The 25,534-nt window shown below is 40.7% G+C and overlaps 1 protein-coding gene across 1 annotated transcript; it reads left to right on the top strand.

Annotated features, from left to right (window-relative positions):
• LOC308309538 (growth hormone receptor-like) lies at positions 1–24,148 on the top strand. Its single transcript, XM_080755431.1, has 10 exons — positions 1–203; positions 5,038–5,122; positions 13,249–13,384; positions 15,034–15,203; positions 16,366–16,544; positions 18,634–18,778; positions 19,413–19,503; positions 20,569–20,638; positions 21,409–21,822; positions 22,058–24,148. The coding sequence occupies exons 2-10, from the start codon at positions 5,047–5,049 to the stop codon at positions 22,562–22,564; spliced, it is 1,788 nt and encodes a 595-aa protein (XP_080611557.1). The 5' UTR covers positions 1–203; positions 5,038–5,046; the 3' UTR covers positions 22,565–24,148.
• Positions 24,149–25,534: the final 1,386 nt, after the last annotated feature.

The raw sequence follows: 25,534 nt of genomic DNA, 5'->3' as shown, positions 1-25,534 counted from the left end.
GCCCAGACAATTTTTTTTCTTGGACAGCGAAAACAGAATTTAATATTTCTCCTCACTCCATGAACTGAACTTTGTTGGCGTCGCGGGAGGCTATGCGGACCATAGGCCATGTGTGTGTGTTCGTGTTTTGCTTCAGAAAGAAAGACTAATTCCAGAAGAAAAGAAGATAGAAGAAACAGCTAGGCGGATTTTCAACTTGAGAGGTCAGAGCTAGTTTTATGGTCTTTGCGTTTTATTGCATGTTGCTTACATTGTGGTTCACCACCAGAATTACAGTCTGACTCTGAGCTTCAATTATAACGTGTGTATTTGTGTCATGTATGAGCATGAAAAGCAATGCTGGGGTGTGTTTAGTTTTCATCTGCACTTCTGTAAGCATGTTTTTATATAAATACTCAACAGCAGTAAATTATCAGTGTTCATTCTCGACTGTAAATACACAGTATGTAACCATAGACCCTACAGCCTACATGGCATATTAATTTAGGTTTCTACAGAGTTTGTTTCAGAGTTGGATAAATTGACAATGGTTTCCAACCTACACTTTGAAAGTTTATCTTGTATTTATTTAGTTAGCCAACTACTTTTCAGACATATAAGCATATTTTTATACTTGTCTGTGTCAAGTTCGTTATTACTTGGGCAAACTTTGCTATGAAGAAAACAAAATCTAATATGTGTCCCTTGATATGAAAAAGGTTACAAACCACTGTTCTAGTCATGATAATAGTTCCTTTCCTTCAAACACTACTATATCTATATGCACCCCGTGTGAGTGTGTGATACTGGGAAGAGTTTGATACAAGATGTCAAGATCCACCCATGGGGTAATTCCAATGGAATTCTGAAACGAATGTAATAAAGTAGGGTAGCCTAGTGGGGGGGATTGGAATTTGTTATTGCGTGTTAACACAGTACAGTACACTCTGTACAACAAGAATGCCATTATATCTTTCTTTCCCACAAGTACAATGAATGCAGTATAATATTTTGACAGCACATTTTTATGTAGCTTTAGTCAGTCTTTTTTTTTAAAATAGTTTCATTCAGTTTTTTTTAGTCAAGTGAAAAGTTTGAGTGTCTTGTTTTAGTCGACTAAATATAATATTTTAGTCGACTGAATCTATAGTTTAGTCTACTTTCAACAAAAATGTATTTTGGCAGGTGTCGTAATGACAGATTTCAAACTTGATTGCATGCTGAAAATAGTCGATCTACTATAGATCGTTGTAGATCGACTATTTTCAGCATGCAATCAATCATGCAAGCGTCTGTAGATTCTACAGAGACACTGCAACGCGTTGTGAGCTTGTAGATCTGCTATTTTCAGCATGGGGCGGCAGTAGAGTGACCGGATAGGAACCGCAATTGTCAATATATTCAGTCTTGGTTTTAGTCATCATAGCTTCGTTCTTATTTCGTTTTTTATTGAGTTTTCCTCAGTGAAAAAAGGTAGTCGACGAACATTTCTCGTCATAGTTTTAGTCTACGAAATCAACAATAGAATGCAGACAGTAGGCGCCGCTTTGTGTGTGTGTCTGTCTGGAGACTGTCTGGAGCTCACACCCTCTTATCAAAAGTGTTGCTGCTGATGTGTGAAGATGGGTTGAAGCCACCCTGCTTCAGTGTTTTATCAGCATCATCGCACCTCCTGTGTCCAGTCCACACAGGCCCCTTTTCCACCAAAAGTACTTTGGTTCTAGAACTGGTTCCCTTGCTTGGATTCTTGGAACCATGGTGCTTTCACGGAACCGGTGGCCAATTTTGGTTCCAATTCCGAACCACTTTTAGGGTTCTTCTGATTCCGAACCAATTTATTTTCAGTGGAAATGCTCTGAATTGGTTCAATATTAGGTGGGGAAAACCCCCTGGTTCAAACATGGTGCAAAAGGGGCCACAGAGGATGTGAAAAGGACATGTTTGTTCCGCAGGAGCAGTAGGCCTTCCTGCCTTACGGTCAAGAAAATGGCCCCATGGTGCGTTGAAATTGGGTGCAGAATGCATTGCATACTATAATCTATAATCTAGCCTAGTGGTTCAGGCCAGCACACACAGTATAGTATACATGCAGGGTTCATTACGGTCATGAAATTCCTGGAAATATTTTGAAATTAGAAAAAATAAATATCAACAGTCCTGGAAAAATAGTTGGTTGTGCAAGTGTGCATTGTTGAGTATAGCGTTGTCTTGGAATATTCAGACTGCTAAGTTAATTTCAAGGGGGACGCATAACATTTTTGTGACATCTCACTTTGCATCTTGACTATAGCATTCCTGTTCAGATATACAAGATTTGCAGGCAGTGTTGTGGCATATTGTATATTCAGAATCAGATGGTCAGAACATATCACAATGGACAAAGGTTGACAACATAACAATATATGGTGTTATCATTTCCCACCACAGCTGCGATCACAATGGCAAATTGTTGTCACTTTACCCCCCCTGAGTCCCCCCTCTCCTCTCCTTTCAGAAAAACAATTTAGCAAGTGCCGCTTGCATATAATTTCTCTGAATTATGGTCAAATTTGCTTTCAAAGTTATAAATTGCTGCCTGTAACCCAATAAAATGGATCATTGAACAAAAAGGAAGATTTAGCACCGATTTCTCAATTGAAACACATTTAGCAGAGGAAACATACAGTGGCTAAAACAAGTCTTTATTCGATTCCAGGCCAGCCAGGCCAGCAATGTATGTCGATGTGTGTCCCTGAGCAAGACTCTTAGCTCCTTATAGGAGGGGTAAATGCAGAGGACAAATTCCACTTATGTGCAGATATACAAAAGACACCCCAAGGAGTGGGGACTCTTCTACAGTATAAACGCAACATTATGAATGTCAACGTCTCGAGTTGCGAGGCGTTGTGTGAGCTTGTAGATCGGCTATTCACAATAGTTATCTGTGGAATATCTGTGGAACTGAGTACAACTAAATGTAATGCCTCAACTCAAGTGCTTGTCAAGGTTCAAATATGATTATTTTGGGGGATCCCCCAAATTTCAGTTCAGTTCACTCGCTGTCAAATTGAATACTGTAAAAAGTAATTTAGCACCATAAGGGTTCACAAATTGATATATTATTGCTATTTACATGTCGTAGTAGAGTGTAGACCCTGTATGCTACATGTTGCTGTATGTATTATGTAGCACAAATGGGGGAAAAAATCAATTTTTTTGTGGAAAAAGAAGATTGTTAAATTCTAAAATATTTAGACCTGACACATTATCTTGGTCCCTCAGAACCACCTGAGCCTGCCCTATCCTCTTCAATATCCTCGCTTCCACTCAGTGGTCAAAAGAAGTAACTAAATACATTTACTTAAGTACTGAACTTAAGTACAATTTGACTTATTTTGACTATTTTGATTGTTATTACAAAACATACATTAACCACTTCAGCCCTATATTCATTTCGGCCATTTGAAATCTACAAGCTCACAATGCGACATATGTGCTTGTAGATCTGCTATTTTCAAAAGTGTTTTTTTCCCCCACATGTTTTACATTGGATAACCTCTGAATGACTCACTGTATGACCTTTCCTCTCTCTATGCAACGAGGCATATAACTTAAGCGTATGTGCTCCTCTGCATCTGGTGCTGTTGAATGGGAGTAGTCCACTGGCACTGACATGATATATATATAATTATAATATACTGTTATTGGCTTTTTCTACCACTGCCTAGTGCACTGCCCAGTGCCCACTAGAAAAACAAAACACAAGTGCAGTCCAGTCTTGACCTTTTTTAGTTGTCGATGTCCTACATATTCTATCAACACACAGCGAAATGACCTCAGAGCGTGTACACACACATGTGTACCACACGTGTAGTTGAATGAACACCGATGAGGATTTTACGGTGTAGTAGGATCAGGTTCTGGGAGCCGCACAATGGAATAGGGATCATGTATTTCACAAGAGCCTGCTGTAATTGGCTGTTGGTGGAAGTCTTGTGTTCAGTGCACCAATGTTTACTTTGACATGTTTCGACACACTGTAAACCCAATAGCCCCAAGAGAGTAATGAACCAGCCAAGTGCACAGTATTCACATGCACAAACGGAAAAGTCTCAAAAAGCTTTGGCAAAACCCTTGATTTAAAGTTGGTATGCCACAGGCCTATTTCCTTCTTGGTAATGATAATTTTGTATTACGGTACTGTACCAATTAATTTTCTTCCAAAAAGTACACTGAAGTGTAAACAAAAATGGTATTTATGTGGATACGAACAACAGCTCAATAGAAATACATTGAGTAGTATACAGGCAGGCGTTGACATTGACACTGGCACTGCCCACTCTTGTATTACCGTAAATCTTCCTAACAATAATGCTGCTCGACTGCAATGTGTGGATTACATAGATCATCAAGGAGTTCCACATTATTTTGACTGCTTTCACATTTCCTGGATGATGATGGCCTTCATTCACATTGGGCATGACAACATTTTTCTTTGAGTGATGCAATTCAATATTAAGTCTAGTTTAGGGGCAGGGCTGTCACAATTTCAAATTTAAGTTGACGATTGTCACAAATAATTGTGATTATCGATCTAATTGTATTTTTTGCATTGAACAATTTGTATTTCTGTTTGGCTTTTAGAATTGCACAGTGTAGATATGACAAATGACTTACCGGTAAATATACAAAGAAGAAATCACTGACCCAATTATTTTAAATAATTTTTCTTTCGTGTGTCATGTGGCATGCTGTAAGCTTGTAGATCTCCTATTTCTGAAGAAAAGAAAGAAGGAGATCGGAGGAAAAGAAATTGAACCAATTGGCGATTATGCAAAAAGAATTGTGATTATCTCAAATAAATGCGATTATGTAATAATTGTGACAGGCCATAGTCTAATTAAGTGTGTGTTTGGTATGTTCCAGCAGAGTGAAGTGAAGGAGTGAGTGGTTGGTCAGAGCTGTTCATTGGTGCTGTGGTGGGTTGGGTTGGGCTGGCGGAGCTGAGCTAGATGGACTGCACGGAGTAACATTCATTCAATCACCAGTCACCACATGTTCTGTTCCTTCCCTCCACAGCGGAACACCATGGCCACCAACATCCCCATGGTCCTCTTCTTCATTCATATCTGGATGATTTCAGCGCAGGAGACCTCTGACCAAGGTACCTTCGTCATTTATTTGATTGATTTATTGTAGGGATGTTAATAGTTCATCGTTGCCGTTAATACATTCTTCAATTAAACTTGTAGTCCGGCAGCCAACAGACTTCTTTTGTTTAAAGTGGGACATTTGGTATATAGGCTATATATTTTTTATTTGCCTAAAATATTGTCATACATTCATGAATACACTTGCTGAACGGCTGTCGGTATTGAGCAATTATTTTTATAGGGGGATATTATGTGACCATACCATTTACAACCTATATAAGGCAAGATTTCATTATGCATTATGTAGCATGTGACATGTCAATCTAGGGGGTTTTCATGATTCTGAATCCATTCCAAGCATTAGTTTTGCACAAAAAAACCACTCCTTTGGCTAAAAACGTCCATAGCCACTTGCCCAAATGTGCCCAAAATGTGCTGATCTCATCACATTTCTGATGATGGCTATGCCCCCCCCCCCCCCAACATTGGTAGCTACAGAAACGTCTCTGCTTTTGCATGTGATGTGACAGACAAGACGGTGCACTTTTAATTACATTTTATTCCTCATACAAAGATGCCATTGCCTGGCCCTGTATCTCAAATGGTCAAATAATATATATTTGATTAAGGAATATAGCATACCTTTTGTATTATTTCTGTATCAGCAAAATGTAGATGTGTTTTGTTAGACATTGAGGGAAATTATTTTTTTAAACACCGCTTATCAACTCACCGGATGAATGAATTAATCGATAATTGACATCCTTAATTGATTGTTGTTTACTGAAGAAATGCATAATACATGAACCTATATTTGGATATAACAAAAAAAGCTTATTTGAGTACAAATGTGTGTGTACTGTAAACTGAGTGTCATGCATTTGGTGGAAGATGGGTACATGTATACAATTTCAATGTACTACCAGACAACTAAAATAGCACAAAACCAAAACATGGCTACTGTAAGAACTGAATTGATTATTTGGTCCAGCCGCAATTCAGCCAACTCTGTATTATGGAGGAAGTTAAAAAGAAAGCAGGTGCTCGCAACTCACTTTAAGATGCTCCAAACTTTATTTAGCAACAGGCAGGCGCCAGATAAAGTTTGGAGCATCTTAAAGTGAGTTGCGAGCTCCTGCTTTCTTTTTATTGTTTACTGTTTCTACAGTTTTGGCTCAGCACCAACGGAGGATGTGTGTTACTTTTCTTACCCTGGGACTTGAAGTTAACACATGTAGTATATCAGATTTATAGACATGCTTTTAGGGGTTGGCAAAAGGGCCTTTCTGTGTGGAGTTTGCATGTTCTCCCCATGTCCCCTAGGGTAGGTACCCTCACTAAAAACTAAACTGGTCTGTAAACTGCCTCCCTCTGGCCAGCTAGGGTGCCTGATGGAGGGGAAAGGAACTGGTTGGAATAGTGCGTTCCTTCCACGCACTACGTCCGACCAGGGAAACTCCCCCTGTCAGGTGAAAAGAAGCGACTTGGACGCTCATGCATACGGTAGAAGGAAGCATGAGGTCAGTCCTTTGCTCTCCCCAGGTTGGCGGAGGGAGTGTAGTGCCCAAGATTAAATTAGATAATTGACACTGGGTGAAAAAAGTTTTCCAAATCGTGGGATAAAAATTATATATAAAAAAAGATATGCTTTGGCGTGGGCCTACATTTATGTAGCTTTTATTATGTGATGGTAAGGCAGGACAATTCCAGGCACAGCAGAGGCTTGGCATGTTTATTAATGTGAATTCCAGAAAATGATAAACTTTTCCAAATGTGGAATTGCTCTTGGGGATGTAGTGTCACATTATTACAGTAAATTTGCTATTTTGCTATTTGACCAAAGGGGGCAGAAACATTAATCTAAATTGATCTGAAAATAGATAATCTTTTAGATATATCAAAATAGTTGGAACTTTTATTTTCACTTATAGTGACATGCCCAGAATTGCTAGGGTTAATGTTAAAATAAACAAACAAGTTCACCACCAGATGGAACTGACTACTGGCAAACGATGCCAAAACATTATTGTTTACTCGTTAGTCGCTACCACTCTCGTGTCCAAATTAGCCCTTCGCTAAGCCCCAACCACTCCACTCTGCGATGGCAAGCTGTCCTTCTCACCAAAATGTCTTCTAAATCTAGTCAACCAGGCCAGCAGTAGGCTATGCATGAATCAACTTATGACCATCCGACAGGAGTTTTCATGTAATGCACAGTAAGACTATGGTGATTAGTATTATTGCCATCACCTGGGTGGGTCAGTCATGTCACTTTCCTGACTTAAGCTGTGTGATTTCAGCACCACAGCCATGCAAATAACATTGACAGCTATGAGGTGACGAAAGCTTGCCATCCTTAGCAACGGTTGCTAAACTATTTGGATTGGCATTGATAATCACATTTGGGGTGGGGTTTAGCGAAGGGCTAATTGCATGACACCAACACACTACACAGTAATCCGCAAATGACTGTTCACTACTTCCCGTAGCTACCCCCCAACCAACCCCGTTCCACCGCCTCGGCGCCTCCCTGTTCCTCTGTCGAAAGATCAATAGCTCCACATGGCATTAGGGATGGATCATGTTGAACAAGTGCGCGTTGAACAACATTTCCACATTTGAGTTGTGCTTCTTGAAATGGTATTGTGAAGACTGAAAAGAAAAAAATCATTATTATGCTTAATTACATCGCTTCGGCTAAAACACAGCATTATGAAAGGACCACAATGGGGAAAAAAGCCAGCCGCTGGCTCCCATTTGTTGAAGAAAGATACATTTTCATATGACATTGTAATTAAGTATAATAAGTGTGTGTGGAGGTGGGGGAACGGGGGGGGCTATGGGAAGTGGTGTAGGGAACAGTCGCTTGCCAGTAATCCGCGGAAAGGGAAAGCCAAGGGGTTTCCGTTGAAGTGGCTTCCCAGGAATCCTGGAGAATGGCCAGAGCCATCCACCAGAACACTGGGGAACAATAAGAAGCTGTTTAATCATTCAGAGGCCTCCCTTTTTTCAGCCACTCTGCCACGCTGTTTATTTACATACACGGTCATTCACTGATAGTAGGTTGGTCCATTCATAGGCAATGGATTTGCATGCACGGTTCACATGCACAGTCCGTGCTTAAATCGCATCTTGTTGCACAATAAGATAATGAGTGAGTTACAGGGCCAAGTGAAGAAGCCCTCATTACCTTTTACTCAGTTGATATATGTTTGTAAGCTCATATTTATTAGTGATACCATAGATTGTATATTATACGTAAGCTTTATTAATAGAAGATAGCCTACCCAACATTATTTTCAACCCAGTCAGACCAAGTCAAATTTTGTTTTTTATCAGATTAATCCCGTTTGTTTCCTCTATACTTTTACGTATCCTGTTTTTCATGCTTACTGTTTTGTTGCTACGACACCTGCATTTCCCCCAGGGTATATCAATAAAGATCTGTGTAACTGTCTATCCTCCTGTACTGTTTTATGTGGTCATTATAAGCCCACATTGTTTAAGCCCACATCGAAGTGGAGTGAGAGCCCACCGATCTGTACCAGATTGTTCACAGAAATCGATTGGTGCCTCAGCCAGCCAGTTGTGGTTTACTACTAGCAGTGAAAATTTAATTATCCAGGAGAACCAGAAGCTATAGGCAATTTAACCACAAGAGAAAGAGTCCACTGCTTAATAGCAAAACATTCTGAATGATTCATTCACGGAAGTGGATGAATCATAATTAATTTCTCTAAAGAATAGATATATATATAGATATATATATATAGAAGTCTGCACACTGTAACTTTGCAAAAGCCCCCAGTCAAGGATGTATTATACATTAACGTTTCTATTATAGATTAACGCTTCTTCAGAATGTATTTCTCTCTCATATACTTCACAGGTCTCTACTGACCAAGACATCATTGTTTATTGTTTATTGAATGGATCCCCACACCGGGGCGACAGCTAATCTTCCTGGGTTCCATAATGTCCATGTCGGACACAAACCTTGTTTCTCCATCTCTCAAAACTAGAATATTTTCAGTTTCAGTAAAGACCTATAAGGCGGTCCATCTGGCTACCAACTCTCCATCATTTAGCTGGGGACCACCTTGAATCCCCCTCAAGGGCCACTGGTGGTCCCTGGACCACTGCTGGAGAACCACTGATCTAATCACTTGCAGTTAGTACATGTGGTTCTCTGTTATTAGGGAAGCAAACATTCTGTACTGAAGCCACAGACGTCAGGGGTCTCTGGCCTTCTACCAAGGGAGGAAATGGCTTCTCTAAATGTACAGCATAGGAAGAGGCTTTTCCCTGAGAGGAAAAATAATAATAACAACACTGATTGATGGAGACCAACCCAAGCACTCAACTCTATTAATAATACCCGTTACCGCTCTGTGTGAACGCTGTGCTCTCACATGGGGCGCGTTAATGGAAGACCTTCTCCCATACATTGAACAAACATGTTTTCATAACAGCACGAGTGACCAGTCCCCTTTACGTCGAGCCGTTAGACATAATTAGTCATATTCTCCGTGGTTTGTATAGGATTTATTTTATTGTGTTAACCATTCGAGGTTATTGAATTGAGTGCTGATAGAAAAAATGCTCCTGGTTTTTCTTTTGGAAATTGCATCTAAAAGGAAATTAATTTGGATGGTTTGTGGAGGCTGTTTTCTTTATTCCCGAAATTGACTGAATGGGTTGTTTTTTTTTTACCAGTGCTCAGGGACACAAAGACAACACGATGGCTGATGTAAGCATGTTGATTGATTGAAGTTGGTGCAATTAGCTTGAAGCAGTGCCTTGTTCACCACCCACCAGGCAAACCAGGCATACTTAATGAACTGGTGGTGGGCGTGTCCACATAAAAGCATGATTTATTTAACACCTTTTGGAAAAAAGTTATTGCTCCTTATATTATAATAATACCTGATGATCATGTTTTAGGGTGGAAAAAAATCGTGGCACTCCATCTTTAAGTAGCATGTGACATGTCAAACTAGGGGTTTTTCATGATTCTGAATCCACTCCTATAGCGCCATTGCCGATCATTGTCAATTGAAGCCTAATTTTGATACTGACACTTAACGCCATTGCCGAAGATTAATGGCAATTTCGCTTTTATAGTGCATTCGATGGATCGAGCCATAATGCTACTTACGTTAGCTGGTTAGCTAGCAATGATGTTAGCACAGCACTGGATCGTTCATCTTAGATCAACGTCGCCATAATAATCCATTCTATCCGTTTCTTTCAATCGCCTGTATCACCTATTCCTTGTCCCAGATGGCATTTTGGTCAAAACATTGTTTCTTTGACGGCACAGAGCCGGCAATGTGGAGCTCCGGCATAGATCGATCATGTAAACAAGGCCTCCCCAGGCTCCATCGAGCTTGCTGGGATAATCCACTTCCGGTCCACTGAAAATGTGTTTTTTCAAAATAAGAGCTCGACTGGAAAAAATGCTGCCTTGAATTAGGTCCTAATTTGTCAATAAATGATAGCGCTAAATGGGTTACGTCCAGACCCATTTTTTCATAATATGTAAATATGTGCCTTAATGTGTGAGTCATCTACCTCTGTCTTTCTCACACAAACACACACGTGCGTGCGTGCATGCATGCATGCATGCGTGCACACACACATCGTCGCTGTCGGAAACCTTGTATGTCCAAGTAGTCACTTTTCAGGATATGAAAAAAGAAAAACCTGTGTTCCAATCATATGTGTCCAATGTAGTAGTTATCACTGTAGTTAGCCACAAGCTGTTGTTAATGCTTCTCACTGGTTCAATATTTATAAAACATATACATATATTTATAAAACTGCCAGGTGCAGAAAGCGCTGCTGCTCTGTTTTTTTTGTCTTTCTCTGCCACAACCTCCCGTTTTGTTTTCTACGCTCTTTTGTTGGTTCACTCACTGTGTTTTATTATGGCTTTCCTCTAGCTGCAGTTGGCTCATAACATTAGCATGTATAGTATGGGTTTTATGCTGTTCAGACTATGGGCTTTATGGGTAAGTCTCCCATTTGCTTAGAGGCAGCCAATCATGAAAAAGTGTCTACTAAGGTCGTCTTTACGGTCGTTAGTAGAGAAGTAGCAAATTTAATCCAGACGCTTTTCAAGAAAAAAATAAGACAAAAATCAGATACTCCCAGATCTACAAGCTTGAGCATGTAGTTTGAATTTGGGGATACAAGGTTTCTGCCCGACAGGAAAGTATTCACTTTACAAAAAATGTGCTGACTTCTGACATTTGTAGCTGTAAACTGTGCACATAAAACCCTCGGGCATAGCTAAGTGTCAGATTGATTTTTCTCTTAATCCTCCATTTAGTGTGGCTCCTCAGAAGGAGACGCGGGGGGATCTGGTAAACAGGTTATTTTTAACCTTTCGAAGCCCCCAACAAGGCGAGCCGCTAACCAGGCCAGAGGTCTTTTATCATGTCCGAGCACAGCCTCACAGCTGTGGTGGAGAGGAGCCATCTTGTCCTCTCACTTCTCGGTACTCTGCAGCTAAGTAAAAGTAGCAACGCCACAATGTAAACAAATACTCTTGTTGCAAATAAAAGGTCTCTGTGTTCAAAATGTGACTTGAGTCAAAGACAAAGTACAACATTATTGGCATGACAATATGCTCTTACAGTACGTAGTAAAGTGCAAAACATTTTCAGAATTTGGCAATGTATATACTGTATATATATTGCCATATATATACTGTAGCCAAACTATAAAATAGGGCTCAATTGGTTAATTAATGTATGTGTTGTAATAATATTATGAATCTAAATCTACAAAGTTACCTATAATAAAATAATTGTAGTGGAGTGAATAAGTGCGACATTTGCCTCTGAAATGTAGTGGAGTAGAAGTATCAAGTTTTGAAAAATGGAAATACTCGAGTAAAGTACTATACTTGAGTAACGGTACTTTTCACGGCTGGCACTGAGCCAGCCTAAGGTGAATACACTGTTCTGTCGATGTGACTGACTTGACACCTTCCTTCTACTCCCAGTAGACCTTGGCTGCGGGAGATGCATCGGTATTTGGTACCTAACCCTCCCCCCTGTTTTGTTTGATTGGGTGTTGTGTGCTCCTGTGAAAATGATCGTGCAAATTACGTTTTTAGTTTTGTGGTGTTTCTGGCTTAAACATTACTAGACTCAAAAAAAGAGATTCAGCCTCCTCTTTTCACATTTGGGCTTAGCGCGTTGGCTCAAGAAAAATAAATGCCGCAGTTGCAACGTTTTAAACCTACAACTTTCTCACACAAGCCAAATATATACTACAGCGTGCATTGTTTGCTCGCCGACAGACTTTCTTTTACAGATTTTCAGGTGTGAGTGTTTTCTTGCAGTTGAAAATCAATAATTTCTTGGCAAGCGGTGCCGTTGCGCAGCAATGTATAAATTGGACTTCAAACTGTAGTTGTGATATCTGTTGCACATACCGTACGTGGTGGTGGTGGTGGTGAGTGTGTGTGTGTGTGTGTGTGTGTGTGCTGTGCAAGCCAGTAAGGCTGGTTTCTGTGTATGTCGAGAAGGGTTCCTGTGAGGACAGATTGAGAACAAACTGTTTCCACGAAAGCCGCTGTAGTGAGCTGACCGAGCATGCATGTGAAGGGGCGTTAAAGGGACTTCCAGGAAAATGCAGCTGTCAGTGCCTACCCCTCGGGCAATGCTACTCTGCTCTCTTGAGTAATGTTACATGCAGTGCTCCCACCCTGAAGTGCACACGACACGTCATACATGCTCCCTTGCCAGATAAATGTATCTGTGCCGTACATAGTGATAACATGTGAACAGCACATTGTGTATTGTGGACCTGCAGTACAACCGTTGAGGAAAATAAGGATATTATTTAGTTTAATTAGGGAGTGTGTTATTATAGAACAAAATCTATGTCTCTCTCTCTCTCTCTCTCTCTCTTTACAATTTAAATTACAATTTTCAATTTAGGCACTTATTTCAGAGCGATTTACAAGTGCGAGATTGGATTAAATTGAGCAGAGTGAGCATGAACCCTATAGTTGACAAAGGACAATAATCTCTCTTTCTCTTTCTCTTTCTCTTTCTCTTTCTCTTTCTCTCTCTCTCTCTCTCTCTCTCTCTCCCTCTCTCCATATCATATCTCATTACAGCTGTCCCACAGAAGCGCCCCCACCTCACAGGCTGTGTCTCTGCGAACATGGAGACTTTCCGCTGCAGATGGAATGTCGGAACATTCCAGAACCTCTCGAAGCCGGGCAATCTCCGCTTATTCTACATAAATAAAAAGTGAGGGTATAAACCAAGTAGCCTTTAAAGTTTAGTTGGAGAACGAATTTTCAATATGATATCATATACATTTATGATATATACAATTGCATATTTTGTTTCCGAGATAGGCTTCCATGATCCTACATTTAAATACTGTATAAAGATCTAAGATTAGAAATGTGTGTTAACCACTCTCACCCTGGTATCCCTATTTTGGGCATGTCATTTTAGAATTAAATGAAAAATTACAAGTTCACGATACATGAGAAACTTGCACTCTAGATTAATAATTGTTTTGAAAGACATTTACTAGGGTTTAAGTGGTTAAATACTTTTGTTAGCGTAGGAAAGCCCCTTACAATCCCACACTATTGTGTATTGTTCTTTATACCTCAACCAAGATTGTTGGTGTTGAAAACCTTATTTTGTCCATTCGTTGAATAAATCTTTCTCTATTCAGGAGAGAGACAAAGCTACGAAAACAAGACAAAAGTCTAATAGCCTCCCTATCCAATCTTTAGCTACCAGTAGGACGATACCAAGGCTAGTCTACGGGTGCAGTATGTAAAATAAATCAAGCCACACAAATCACTCTGAAGGTGTTCAGTTTGTGAATAAATCTTTCATTTAATGGTGTAGCTATTCTCTGCTACAGAGAGCTACCCCACACTGTTTCATGTACTGTAGTGAGTGGCCTTTGATGGGTCTACTTTTGTCGGTCCATAGACACAAAAATACATGAGGCCTGACCATGCCGTAAAAATAGGCCTGTTTCAAATGTGTGTATTTTAAAGAACTACCAACATATCTTCACTGTCGGGCAGAAACCTAGAATCCTCGTGTTTTATCTCATATTTGTTCATTTGTTATGTCCCCATTGTCGTGTGACAGTATCATGCGAAGATAGCTGACCTACAAGCTCAGCAATTCTGTACAAACATTGAGAAACAAAAGGAAAATATATAATAATTCTGTTGCTAACAAGTAAATGTTCAGATTTTGTACGCATGAATGATTGCAGTATTCCAGCGTAAACTGCTTTTGCACTACAAGTGTGTGCATTGTTGAGATTAAGACTTCAATCTAACAGTGGTCACAGCTACAATACACAACATGAAATCTACGGACGCTAGTCTATGCCTGGGAGGAATTTGAACAAAAAGCCACTCATTTAGAGAGCAGGGTTTCTGCTTATGAAATTGGTAATGATACATTCTTTGCAGTTATCATTACCGTACATACTTCGTTGACCAGAATTCCCCCCAGGAATCTATACTAGACCCCTGCCTTTCCCCCCTCTTCTACACCTAATCCCTTTACCAAAATTAGCCGATCTACAGGGATGTCAGAATTGGGATATTTTACATGACGATTATTGTCACATCAAAATAATTGTGATTAATGAGTTTATTGTTTTTGTCGTTGAATGCTGGAACGTATGAATAAAGAAATGTCATTTCTGCTTGGCTTTTAGCCTTTGAAATTACACAGGGCAGATAGGACAAATAACCTAAATATGGAGTTCCCTGGCACAAAATATTTCTGAACACCAAATACTTTCTTATTCTTTGAATAAGCCAACTATATACAAATTTCAGGACCCCCTTGAGATGAAAATGTTTGAGGGCCACTGTTTCAGACCGTGTTTGTCTTTCCTGCCCTTTCAGAATAACGGACAATGAATGGTGTGAATGTCCTCACTACACTGCTGACCGGCCCCATGAGTGCTTCTTCAACGAGAACCACACGTCCGTTTGGACAAAATATAGCGTCCGGCTACGTTCACAAGACGAGACCGTCCTGTACGACGAGGATTACTTCCTGATTCAAGACATTGGTGAGCAGGCGTGACAAAATAATTAATCGTGACATTGTCCTCCGTCATACACTAGTAATTGGCTTTTGTTGAGCTGCAAATTCAGTACCACTTAAACCCTCTATGCCTGGTAAAGAGTGCGTTTTGTACCCTCTTATTTCACTTTACACAAATCAATTTGCCAAGTCTTTGACAAAGGTTCCTCCCAGAATAGGGATGCTGTTGGTTCAAGTTGTTAACAAAAGTGTCATTTTACGTTTTAATAATTTAAGATAAATTATTATCTTTAATCGCTATTGGCTATTAACTATTAAGCCATGTAAATCATACCCAGCGACCAAATTTCTTCCGCTATTTTGAATCAGCGACCACATTAACTTCTCGTTTTGTTACTGTAAAGTTGTTTAGATGCCCAACCAAGAAACACTGTAAATGTATGACAATAATCAGTTTACAATACAACAACTGGAATTCATAAAATATTACAATTACTGGTACTTCTTTGTCTGTTATTCCCTGGCATCTCTATTTTGGGCAAACATTTTCAAATAATGAAAAAGGTACAAAATGTCATAATTTTTCAAATGAGAAAATGCTAGAGGTTCAGGCCCTCACAGCTATGTCTAACCAATATGTCTGAGTCATAGTGTTAGAGAAATTGCACCCTGGCGGGAATCGAACCCGGGACCTTCTAGCTGTGAGACTACAGCACTACTGACTGCACCACCACCGTTCTCCTGTAAATGTACTAAAGCTAAAGCCATCGTCATTAGGGTCCCAGCCCTCGGTGTGTTTTCCGAGAACTAACTAAAGCAGTGGTTTTCAACTAGTGGTCCCAAGAGTAAAATTATTGTTAAACATCGGGCATTACTTAATTTCCAAGAAGTCTACACAATTAGAGAATGTAGAAGAATTGTTATTTCGATCAACGTTTGCCTGTTATGTCTCCTATGGTACTAACATCAATACAGCATGGAATTGTGGACTAAAATCTTATCCGATACCAAAATATAATTTCGTTTTGGGTCTGCGAGGCTAAATCTCATGAAATGGTGGTCTGTGGCTCAAATGCTGAATAAATAATGGGCCTTGATATGAAAAGGCTATTGAAAACCACTGAACTGAAGGTTGAAATGAAATGATTGCATTATATAACAGTATTTGTATCTATTGTTCCTTCTAGTGAGGCCGGATCCTCCGTCGGGGTTGAACTGGACCCTGCTGAACGTGGGTCTGACCGGCTCTCACTTTGACACCCTGGTGAACTGGAAGCCCCCGGAGTCTGCCGACGTGCAGATGGGCTGGATGACCCTGCAGTACGAGGTCCAGTACCGCGGGGTCAACGCCACCCTCTGGACAGTGGTGGGTCAATTAATTTGGTGTGCGTGTGTGTGTGTGTGGGTGTCTTACCATCAGTGGTGGAAAAAGTACATTTTTCTTATTTTTTTTAACCCAGTCAATGCCAAATTTTGCACACACACTCCCTGGATGCCAACGACGAACCTCTGCCCCGAAATTTTCAAAGCGGCCTGTTATAGCGCCACCAGAAAAGTGTATTTACCTCTAACTGCAAGGATTTGTGGATAACTTTGTATGCCAACAACATCTGCTCTTTATAGCGCCACCAGGAGGCCAACATATGTAAAACACATTTTCTAATATTACTCCTTTAGATTTTAGCCAAATTTCACGCAAATCGGTACACATGCTCTCCATAGTCATGTGATCAAGACGGGTTTGTTTGATTTCTCATAATCCACCCTCATTGGCTACAATTGGCTTCTAAACTTTTCAAGAGTAGCCCGCTTTGTAATCCGTTTTGTACAAATCGCCACAACTCCTCAACGCAGTGCAAATCAGCCTCATGGTGGCGCTACAACAGGCCAAGCCGCGTCACACACACGTAAACATGTTTATATTACATTTATGCCAAATCACATACACTCCTATCCTCCTGGTGGAGACCTGTGCCCAGAAGGGCACTTTTTCTAGTTGCCTCTGAGATGTAGTGGAGAGAATGGAATTGAATGGGGAAAAAAATGATCTAACATTGTGATATTGTTTAACTATTCTTTTTTTTTTAAAGGAATTCAGATTATTAAAACAGCGAAAATGAGCTAAATAGCTTGTATCTTAGATACTTGTATGCAACATGTTATGAGCTTGTACAACTTGTATGTAGATCACAATTTTCTCTATTTTCATCAGAGACTCTAACTCTGATTAAGTTATTACAATTAAAGCGTTGTTCTACAGCTGCAATAAAGGGCTTTAACTGCCCATGTGCTCTGGCACCTTTTTCATGTGGGGGAGGGGGGTGGCTCAGAACGCAGAGCGTGCGTGTGTGAGTCAGCCTGACATGCGTATCATTTGTTAATATGCGCACATTCTGTGAAACGTCAAAAAGGTTGTTTTGGACTGGTTCCTTTCCACCCAGATAAAGAAACTGTGGCACCCAGAGTCTGCATCTAGGAAACATATCTGCTGGTTAAACATTCAAAGTAAGATCAGACATTGCCACATTGGATCAAGTGCAGAAAAACAAAGCAACAACATAGTTTCCTTCTTTTTTTTTTTTTTTTTGTAAGATAATTCATTGAAAAAATTTCCACATGCAACGCAATAATATATTAAAACATATTTATTGAACAAGGATTATTGCACCTAATTCTTCAATATGTAATACATGAAGTAAGGTCAACCTCACAGAACTCCCACATAACCCAAGGTCTGCATTACTACAGCTTCACTTTTATTTGATTTAGTTTATCTTTTTCCAGGTAAAGATAAATGTTGTTTGCTTTTCTTTTTCAGTACAAAGTAAAGTAAACTTTCGTAGCTGTAGGTTTGCAGAAAACCCAGGTCATTATTATACACTAGACCATGTAAACTATGCTCTATTAAATTGCTTAAATAAAGGTAAATTAGATGCAAGCATTCTTATTATTAACACGTCAGTTTCAACAGTAATCCTTGTTTGTTTGAGTTGTTTTCTCTCAACTTTTTATTGTAACCTTGTGTATTTTATTCACTCGATTTACTTCACATTATTGTACATACAGATCATAATATTTACAAATCAAGCTTCGGAATACATGGAAAATGTTTAGCTGCCCTTTGCAGAGAATTCTTGAACAAAATAATTTGTCACGAAAAACACGGGAAGGAGGAATGTGTTGATATTTCTAAATTTTTATCCCGCGACATTTTTCACCTGGTGCCAATTGCCTAGGCTTATAATCCTGGGGCGCTACTGTCCCTTTGCCAACCTGGGGAGAGCCCCGAACTGAGCTCATGCTTCCTTCCGTTGCGTGAGGAGTGAGCAGACCGCTTCTTATCAGCTGGCGAGGGGACGCGTTGTTTACCCTATTTTGTCTTTGTTGTTGTTGGTCATCCGAGTGTCAAGGATTTCTCAGAGCGATATATGAGAACTCTATGTTCTACTCCCCAGGCTGACCTTGAGAAAACTACACAACGTTCGATTTATGGCCTTGAGACCAACATAAGCCACGAGGTCAGAGTGAGATGCAAGATGCTGGGATACAGATACTTTGGAAATTTCAGCGAGTCCATATTCATCTCTGTGTCTTCTTCAGGTGAACTACACACAGCATATTACAGCAAAATACTCAGTATTCATTTAAAGGTATTTTCTTTATTATTTGTTAAAATTTGTCATAAATCGATCTTGTGTTGCAATAGCAATCGGTTACTATTGAGTGTTGTTTATTCAGTAACAGGAGTGGACCACTATAACGTTGAAGCTGATAAATTATCTTTGTGTTGTGCTCTTTCCTGAATGGATAAAAGTGGTATCCTGACCTGAAAATGTATATTCTGTTTGCTAAAGAGGTGTGACTATTACTGAACAAACACAGTCTAGCAGTGATTACACTTTCAAAACAGAGCTTTAACTTAACAATAGTTTATTTAGTTAAAACATTTCACTTACAGCAGCTCTACTGCTCTAGCGTGTACACTGTCAGAGTTTAAATTCGCCACTGAAGATTTTACTGTTTCTGTCAGAATTCTCTGATTGTCCATTCTAATGTTTTGTAGTAGATGCCTCGTTTCAAGATTTTTCATGTTGCTAGGAAACGTGAAAGCCATTGTCAATATTGTGTGTGTGTGTGTGTGTGTGTGTGTGTGTGTGTGTGTGTGTGTGTCTGTGCACTTGCGGGCGTGTGCGCATCTTTTTTTGCATGTGTGGTTGTGTTTTATTAACCCCAGTTTCTAGGTTTCCTGTGGCGATCTTGCTGGTCTTTGCTGGGTTGTGTTTAGTAGGCATCCTAATGCTGATCGTTGTCTCCCAGCAACAAAAGTAAGACACTTGAACTTCTATTGTTGCCACGCAATGTACCTACAGTATGTGTAAGTACTGATAAGGATAGAATGATATTCTAACAATATATATTAAGACCTGGAACGCATCCGTGTCGCCTTAGCTTTTAACCATTATTTTTAAACTTTAGCTGTTGGAAAAAAAAGCGATGCACAGAGTGCAGATCTGCTATTTTTGAAAAATCGTGTTTTACAACAAACGTTTTAACTCAAATCTTTGCTTATGGGGGGTCCCTACTCCCTGGAACAACATATTTTCAGATGGAGGTCGGCAGCCAAATACCGATAATATTTGGGGTCCTTCACAGGTTGAGCACTACTGATATAGAAACATAGGTTTTTCAGAAAACTGACATTTTGTAGAATCGTGTCCTGAGGTCTTAATGGGTAAGCATAGCAGAACTGCAGAAAATCACACTGTTAATTCACCACATTATGAATTGCTTATTGATCTTCTCTTTGTGCGCTGTAGTGTATGGTTCTTTAATTAAAAATGTAATTATCCCATGGTTGGCGTAGCCATAGCATCTCAGTCATAGCCTTGGCAAAAGATCAGTGCTATGTTCAAAGAAGAGATGCTCCACAAGGATGCTGGAGAACTCGCCAGTTTACCAAGTCTTCATCAATGTCTTCATCAGTGTAGTATGTCAAACTCACAGATGTTACAGTTCATTTCCAAAGTGATCACATTATTTTGTGCAATTAAATGGTCAGCTAGATGATGATAAAAAAGTGAGTATGTGAATACCAATGATAAGTAGGCCTAACATTTCAGGATATTGTTTACTAATGAATTACATTGTTTCAGTACTTTGGTGTTTAAACTTTTAGCATTCCTACTTTCTCTAGTGTTAACTCTAAGCATCTCTCTCAATTCAATGCAATTTAAATGTAAAACTAAAATGCCCACATCGCGGTGAGTTGGTAAACTGGCGAGTTCTCCTTAGCTTTGTTGTCTCAGACATATTCCATTAATATTATAGGTTTATTTGCTTTTGTAATAAAGTGATTAAAGACATAATGAGCTATAACTTTGTCTCCCCAGGTTGATGATAATTTTTTTGCCTCCGATTCCTGGACCTAAAATCAGAGGAATTGACCCAGAACTTCTCAAGGTATTTTACAGACTATCTATCTATACATTCCATGCATTTTCCCGAGTTTGACGGGTGGAAATGGGTGAAATAATATACTCTTATAAGTTCACGGGTACGAGGACGGGCGGTATTTGAACTAAATGCGGACAGGTAACACTTTTATCAGAGCGCACTGCAAGACTGCAGCTGCAGGTGCTTCTCAACAGCGGAGACAAGTTAAGTCCGTCACATGCCCATGGAATCACCAGTGATGTCACATCACTGACGATTCCTTCATAATGGCGTTCTTTCTGCTGCTGTGCTACTTCCGTGTTGCATAACAGTCACATCACGGCCAAATCCTTGCATCTTTATCGTAGCATTTCACACGTGGTGTTTTTTCTCTCTACGAGGTGTTTCCTATTTTCGGCACCTCGCGCTAATGAAACACCAAGGGATTATAATGTCAACATTTAAGTACAAGATGGAAGCTAACCCAGGTACGTCAATATGAAAGTTTAACTAAAGTTCTAACGTAATTTCTGATACAGACTTGTAGCCTTGGATCAATTCAAGACGGTCATCAGGCAAATATTATTTTACCAGCTGCTATGCAATAGCAAGCCGAGTCTATAATCGATGTGCAAGCTAGTCCAGTAGTCCTCTAGTCCTGTAGTCCAGCTGGTTTTCTCATTGGCTGATGTACATCGCAAATATGTCCGGGGGGAATCAAACGACTCAGAACACTGATTTCGATACGCTACCAATTATATTGTGCATCACTAATATTTTTTATTTTTATCTTACAGAAAGGCAAGTTGTTCGAGTTGACCTCGATCTTGGGCGACCACCCTGACTTGAGACCGGAGCTGTACAACGACCACTGGGTGGAGTTCATCGAGTTGGACATCGAGGAGCCCAACGACCATCTCACGTCGGATGCGGATACGGACTGTCTCGTGGACTGCTCGCCGTCCTCTGACGGCTCCCCCCTGTCCATCGGTTTCAGGGACGACGACTCGGGCCACGCCAGCTGCTGCGACCCCGACATGCCCTGCTGCGACGCGGAAACCTTGCCCTTTCTCTCACGTCGCATGTCCAGCCAGGAAACCTCGGCGCTCGCCGCAGACCCGTCCAGCCCCTCCCTGGCACAGAACCCTGCCTCTGCGTGGGAGTGGCCTCTGGTGGCCATTCTTGGCGGAAGAGAGGAACTTTACACCCAGGTGAGCAGTGTCAATTTCGTCGACTAAAAACTAGGGCGAAAAAAAAAGCTAAGCTAAAACTATGACTAAATAAACTGACAATTTCGTCAGCAAATCGTTTGGTTGTGTGCAGGTGTCATTCTCTATAGTCGAAATAGCCGATCTTCAAGCTCACAAGCTAAAACTAAATGGAATTTTACTCAAAAGACTAACTAAAACGTAATCAAAATGCGCTGTCAAAATGTCAACACTGCAGGTGAGCGAGGTTAGAGCGTCTGGCGAGCTGCTGCTCGCACGCGAGGAAGAGAGCATGGCGGACGCTGCCGCCGCCGCCAGCGGGAAGATCAAGATGGAGACGGAGAAAGAACGCGTAAAGAAAGGGTTTGTTCAGCGGGTCAACAGTATGAACGCGTCCGGTTACACCTCGGAGCTGGACGTGGGCAAGATGAACGCCAGACTGTCCGCGTCGGTGGACCCCGGCGGCGAACCCTGTCAGAGAGGAGAAGACGCGAGCTTGGTGGCGGCGGCGTCTCAAGCCTTCGGGGACTACCAGCCTCCTTATCTGGACTCGAGTCAGGCCTCCGCGCGCCCCCCGCTTCCCCCCCCTGCCTACACTGTGGTGGAGGGTGTGAACACGCACAACAGTCTCCTGCTGACACCCAACCTGACCCCTGGCCCCCCTCAGCGGGAGATTGCGCCAAAAGCCATGCCCACGCCAGAGGGTTACCTGACGCCTGACCTTCTGGGAAACGTAACGCCGTAGGCTCGGTGATGCAATGTGGATAGTCAGGATTATTCGGGGGAGAGACGAGTAGAATAGGGCAGTGGTTCTCAAACATTATGAGGTGCGCCGCTACCCCTCCGACGTCTGGCATTCGGAATGACGTCATATGGCAGCCAAGACTATGGACTTTTAATGTTTGTTTAGAGCATTTTTGAGAAACATAGAGTAGCAGCCAAGTCTATGGACTTGTTTAGGGCACTAAACGTGACGTCATGTGGCAGCCAAGTCTATGGACTTTTAACAAATTCTAGATCAAGTACTGATTTGACTTCTTTTTCACAAAGTGCCTCCAGGCCAAAGACGTTTTTAATTTATTTTTAAAGGGGCTTAAAATGATAACATTACAATTATGACTTAAGACACATCTTACAACTCTCGTTCTAAAAAATAGAACAAATCTATGGTGGCCTGTCATAACTATTGCTAATGCCATTTAGCGGTGGAAGAGTTAATGTCTGTTTACAGCAGTTAAATAAGCCTCAGTGGGCAACCCCTCACTTCACACTAATGTGAAGCTTTGAGGGTTTGTGTAAACACAAACATTGAAGACAAAAGTGAGGATGCAAATTGTGGGGCCAGAATGAGATGATGTATGACTACGTGTGGTGATGAGAGCACCCCTCACTTCACACAGGTGGGGTTTTTTTCAAGGACCCCTCCCCAAAGGGTCCATTTGGAACCCCGTCAAGGAATTCAGAGCCACTGGAAATAGGGAACATAAGTGAGACCGAGAGTGAATGGTAAGTGGTTTGGTGACATGAAGTGTCGAATGTCATCCCTGTTAAAATAGAGGAGGGTCCTTCCGCAGGGCGACCTAGCGCCACCTCTACCTCCTCTGGCCTTCACCGCCACTGCTAACCAGACGGATAGCGTACTTACACCCCCGCTGCTAACCGGACGGATAGCGTACTTACACCCCCGCTGCTAACCGGACGGATAGCTTACTTACACCACTGCTGCTAACAGGACGGATAGCTTACTTACATCTCCGCTGCTAACCGGACGGATAGCTTACTTACACCACTGCTGCTATCAGGACGGAAAGCTTACTTACACCTCCGCTGCTAACAGGACGGATAGCTTACTTACATCTCCGCTGCTAACAGGACGGATAGCTTACTTACACCTCCGCTGCTAACCGGACGGATAGCTTACTTACACCTCCGCTGCTAACAGGACGGATAGCTTACTTACATCTCCGCTGCTAACAGGACGGATAGCTTACTTACACCTCCGCTGCTAACCGGACGGATAGCTTACTTACACCACTGCTGCTAACAGGACGGAAAGCTTACTTACACCTCCGCTGCTAACAGGACGGATAGCTTACTTACACCTCTGCTCCTAACCGGACAGATAGCTTACAGAAGACGGACAAGAAGGGAGAGACGACATATGAGGCTCCATCCTGGTGCCAAAAGAGCAGTGGTGGAAAACAACTAAGAACATTTACTTAAGTATTGTACTTAAGTACCATTTGGTATTTGTACTTTACTTGAGTATTTCCGATTTCCAATACTTTTACTTCTACTCCACTAGAACCTCAGTTCCAAATATTGTACTTGTACTTTTTGATTGAATATTATTACAAAATATGCATTAACAACTTCAACCCTACATACATTTTGGCCATTTGAAAATAGCTGCTATCTGCTATTTTCAAAATATTTTCAAAACTTGAAATGGGACATTCTGCATAATGAATACTTTTACTTTTCGTACTTTAAGTACATTTTGATGCCAATACTTTTGTACTTTTACTCAAGTACATTTTGAATTGAGGACTTTTACTTGTAACAGAGGATTTCTATATTGCAGTATTGATACTTATTAAGTGAAGTACTTTTCCACCACCGCAAAAGCTAAGCTCTCGTTATTAAGCATACCGGTATATTAAGTGTTGTGGTTGTAGCTGGGTTTTTGGTAAAAAAGAAAATAAATATATATACATATATATATATATATATATATTTCAAAGCATGTTTTGGGTGTGAAGGGAACTTAATGTAGCCTATACACTATGGGGCTTGTCTTACAGGGTGCTAACACTTTGTTGTTTACATCATTGTTCTCAACTGTGAGGTTTCAGAGCTGACAGAATTATTTTGTTGACTCTTCAATGTTGTGGAACTGGTATTCGAATGCTCAGGTGTGTGTGTGTGTGTGTGTGTGTGTCCGCTCATAGGCCGATACCTAGCCAATAATCATTTATTTTTCTTCAAGCTAATGGTGCATGCATTGTATATAATGAGCTTAAGACCGGCCTGAGAGATGAATATTGAAATTGTACAGTCGTTGTATTACATTTGTATTACAATTGTGTTACAAATAAACCACTTTCATACTTAATATCCCCTGTGTAATGAATCAGCTAGAAGTGCTCAGATTGTTTTTCTCACGATCGGCTGATACCAATCTTTGCGTAAGGTGACTTTGAATATTTCCAAAATGATTATATGTCAAAACTGTTCCTGTGTGTGTGGAGAGGACGTTGTAATGTTTAGGCCTGTCACAAAGGTGCAAAATGATATATATCTGACTTTTATACCACTAAGATGGTAGCCTATAAAAGATCGGTTTCTCACAATCGGGTGAATAGCCGATCAGCAATCGAGTCATTTGAGTGAAAATTGGCCGATCACTGAATTGATCTGTGGCCGATCGAAGCGCTTCTGGAATCGGCACTAAAATATTTAAAATAATTGGGTATTGTCCAACAATGAAAGGGAACTTGGGTAACACATGGTGGGTGCTGGGCTAAAAAACGGTAGAGCCAAAGCACGTCCAAAAACGCCTTTATTTTTAGTTGACATCGTTTCGATCCTGTTGTGGATCTCCTGTCGTGGATCTTCTTCAGGTCATGATGTGACCCATATGAATGATGTGAGGATTTTTTACCTCTGCATTTAACCCTGAAGATACAAATGCAACCTGTTTAAGTTTACCTTT

The sequence above is a fragment of the Protomyctophum bolini genome, assembly GCF_963924005.1.
Source record: "Protomyctophum bolini genome assembly, chromosome: 22".
Classification (NCBI taxonomy): domain Eukaryota; kingdom Metazoa; phylum Chordata; class Actinopteri; order Myctophiformes; family Myctophidae; genus Protomyctophum; species Protomyctophum bolini.
This window is presented reverse-complemented; position numbering and strand designations above follow the sequence as displayed.

Excerpts from the sequence above, each read along its gene's own strand:
- LOC308309538 (XM_080755431.1), top strand. The coding sequence starts at position 5,047 with ATGGCCACCAACATCCCCATGGTCCTCTTCTTCATTCATATCTGGATG. Across the intron at positions 20,639-21,408 it reads TTGACCCAGAACTTCTCAAG|AAAGGCAAGTTGTTCGAGTT; the intron begins GTATTTTACAGA and ends TTTATCTTACAG. Across the intron at positions 21,823-22,057 it reads GAGAGGAACTTTACACCCAG|GTGAGCGAGGTTAGAGCGTC; the intron begins GTGAGCAGTGTC and ends TCAACACTGCAG.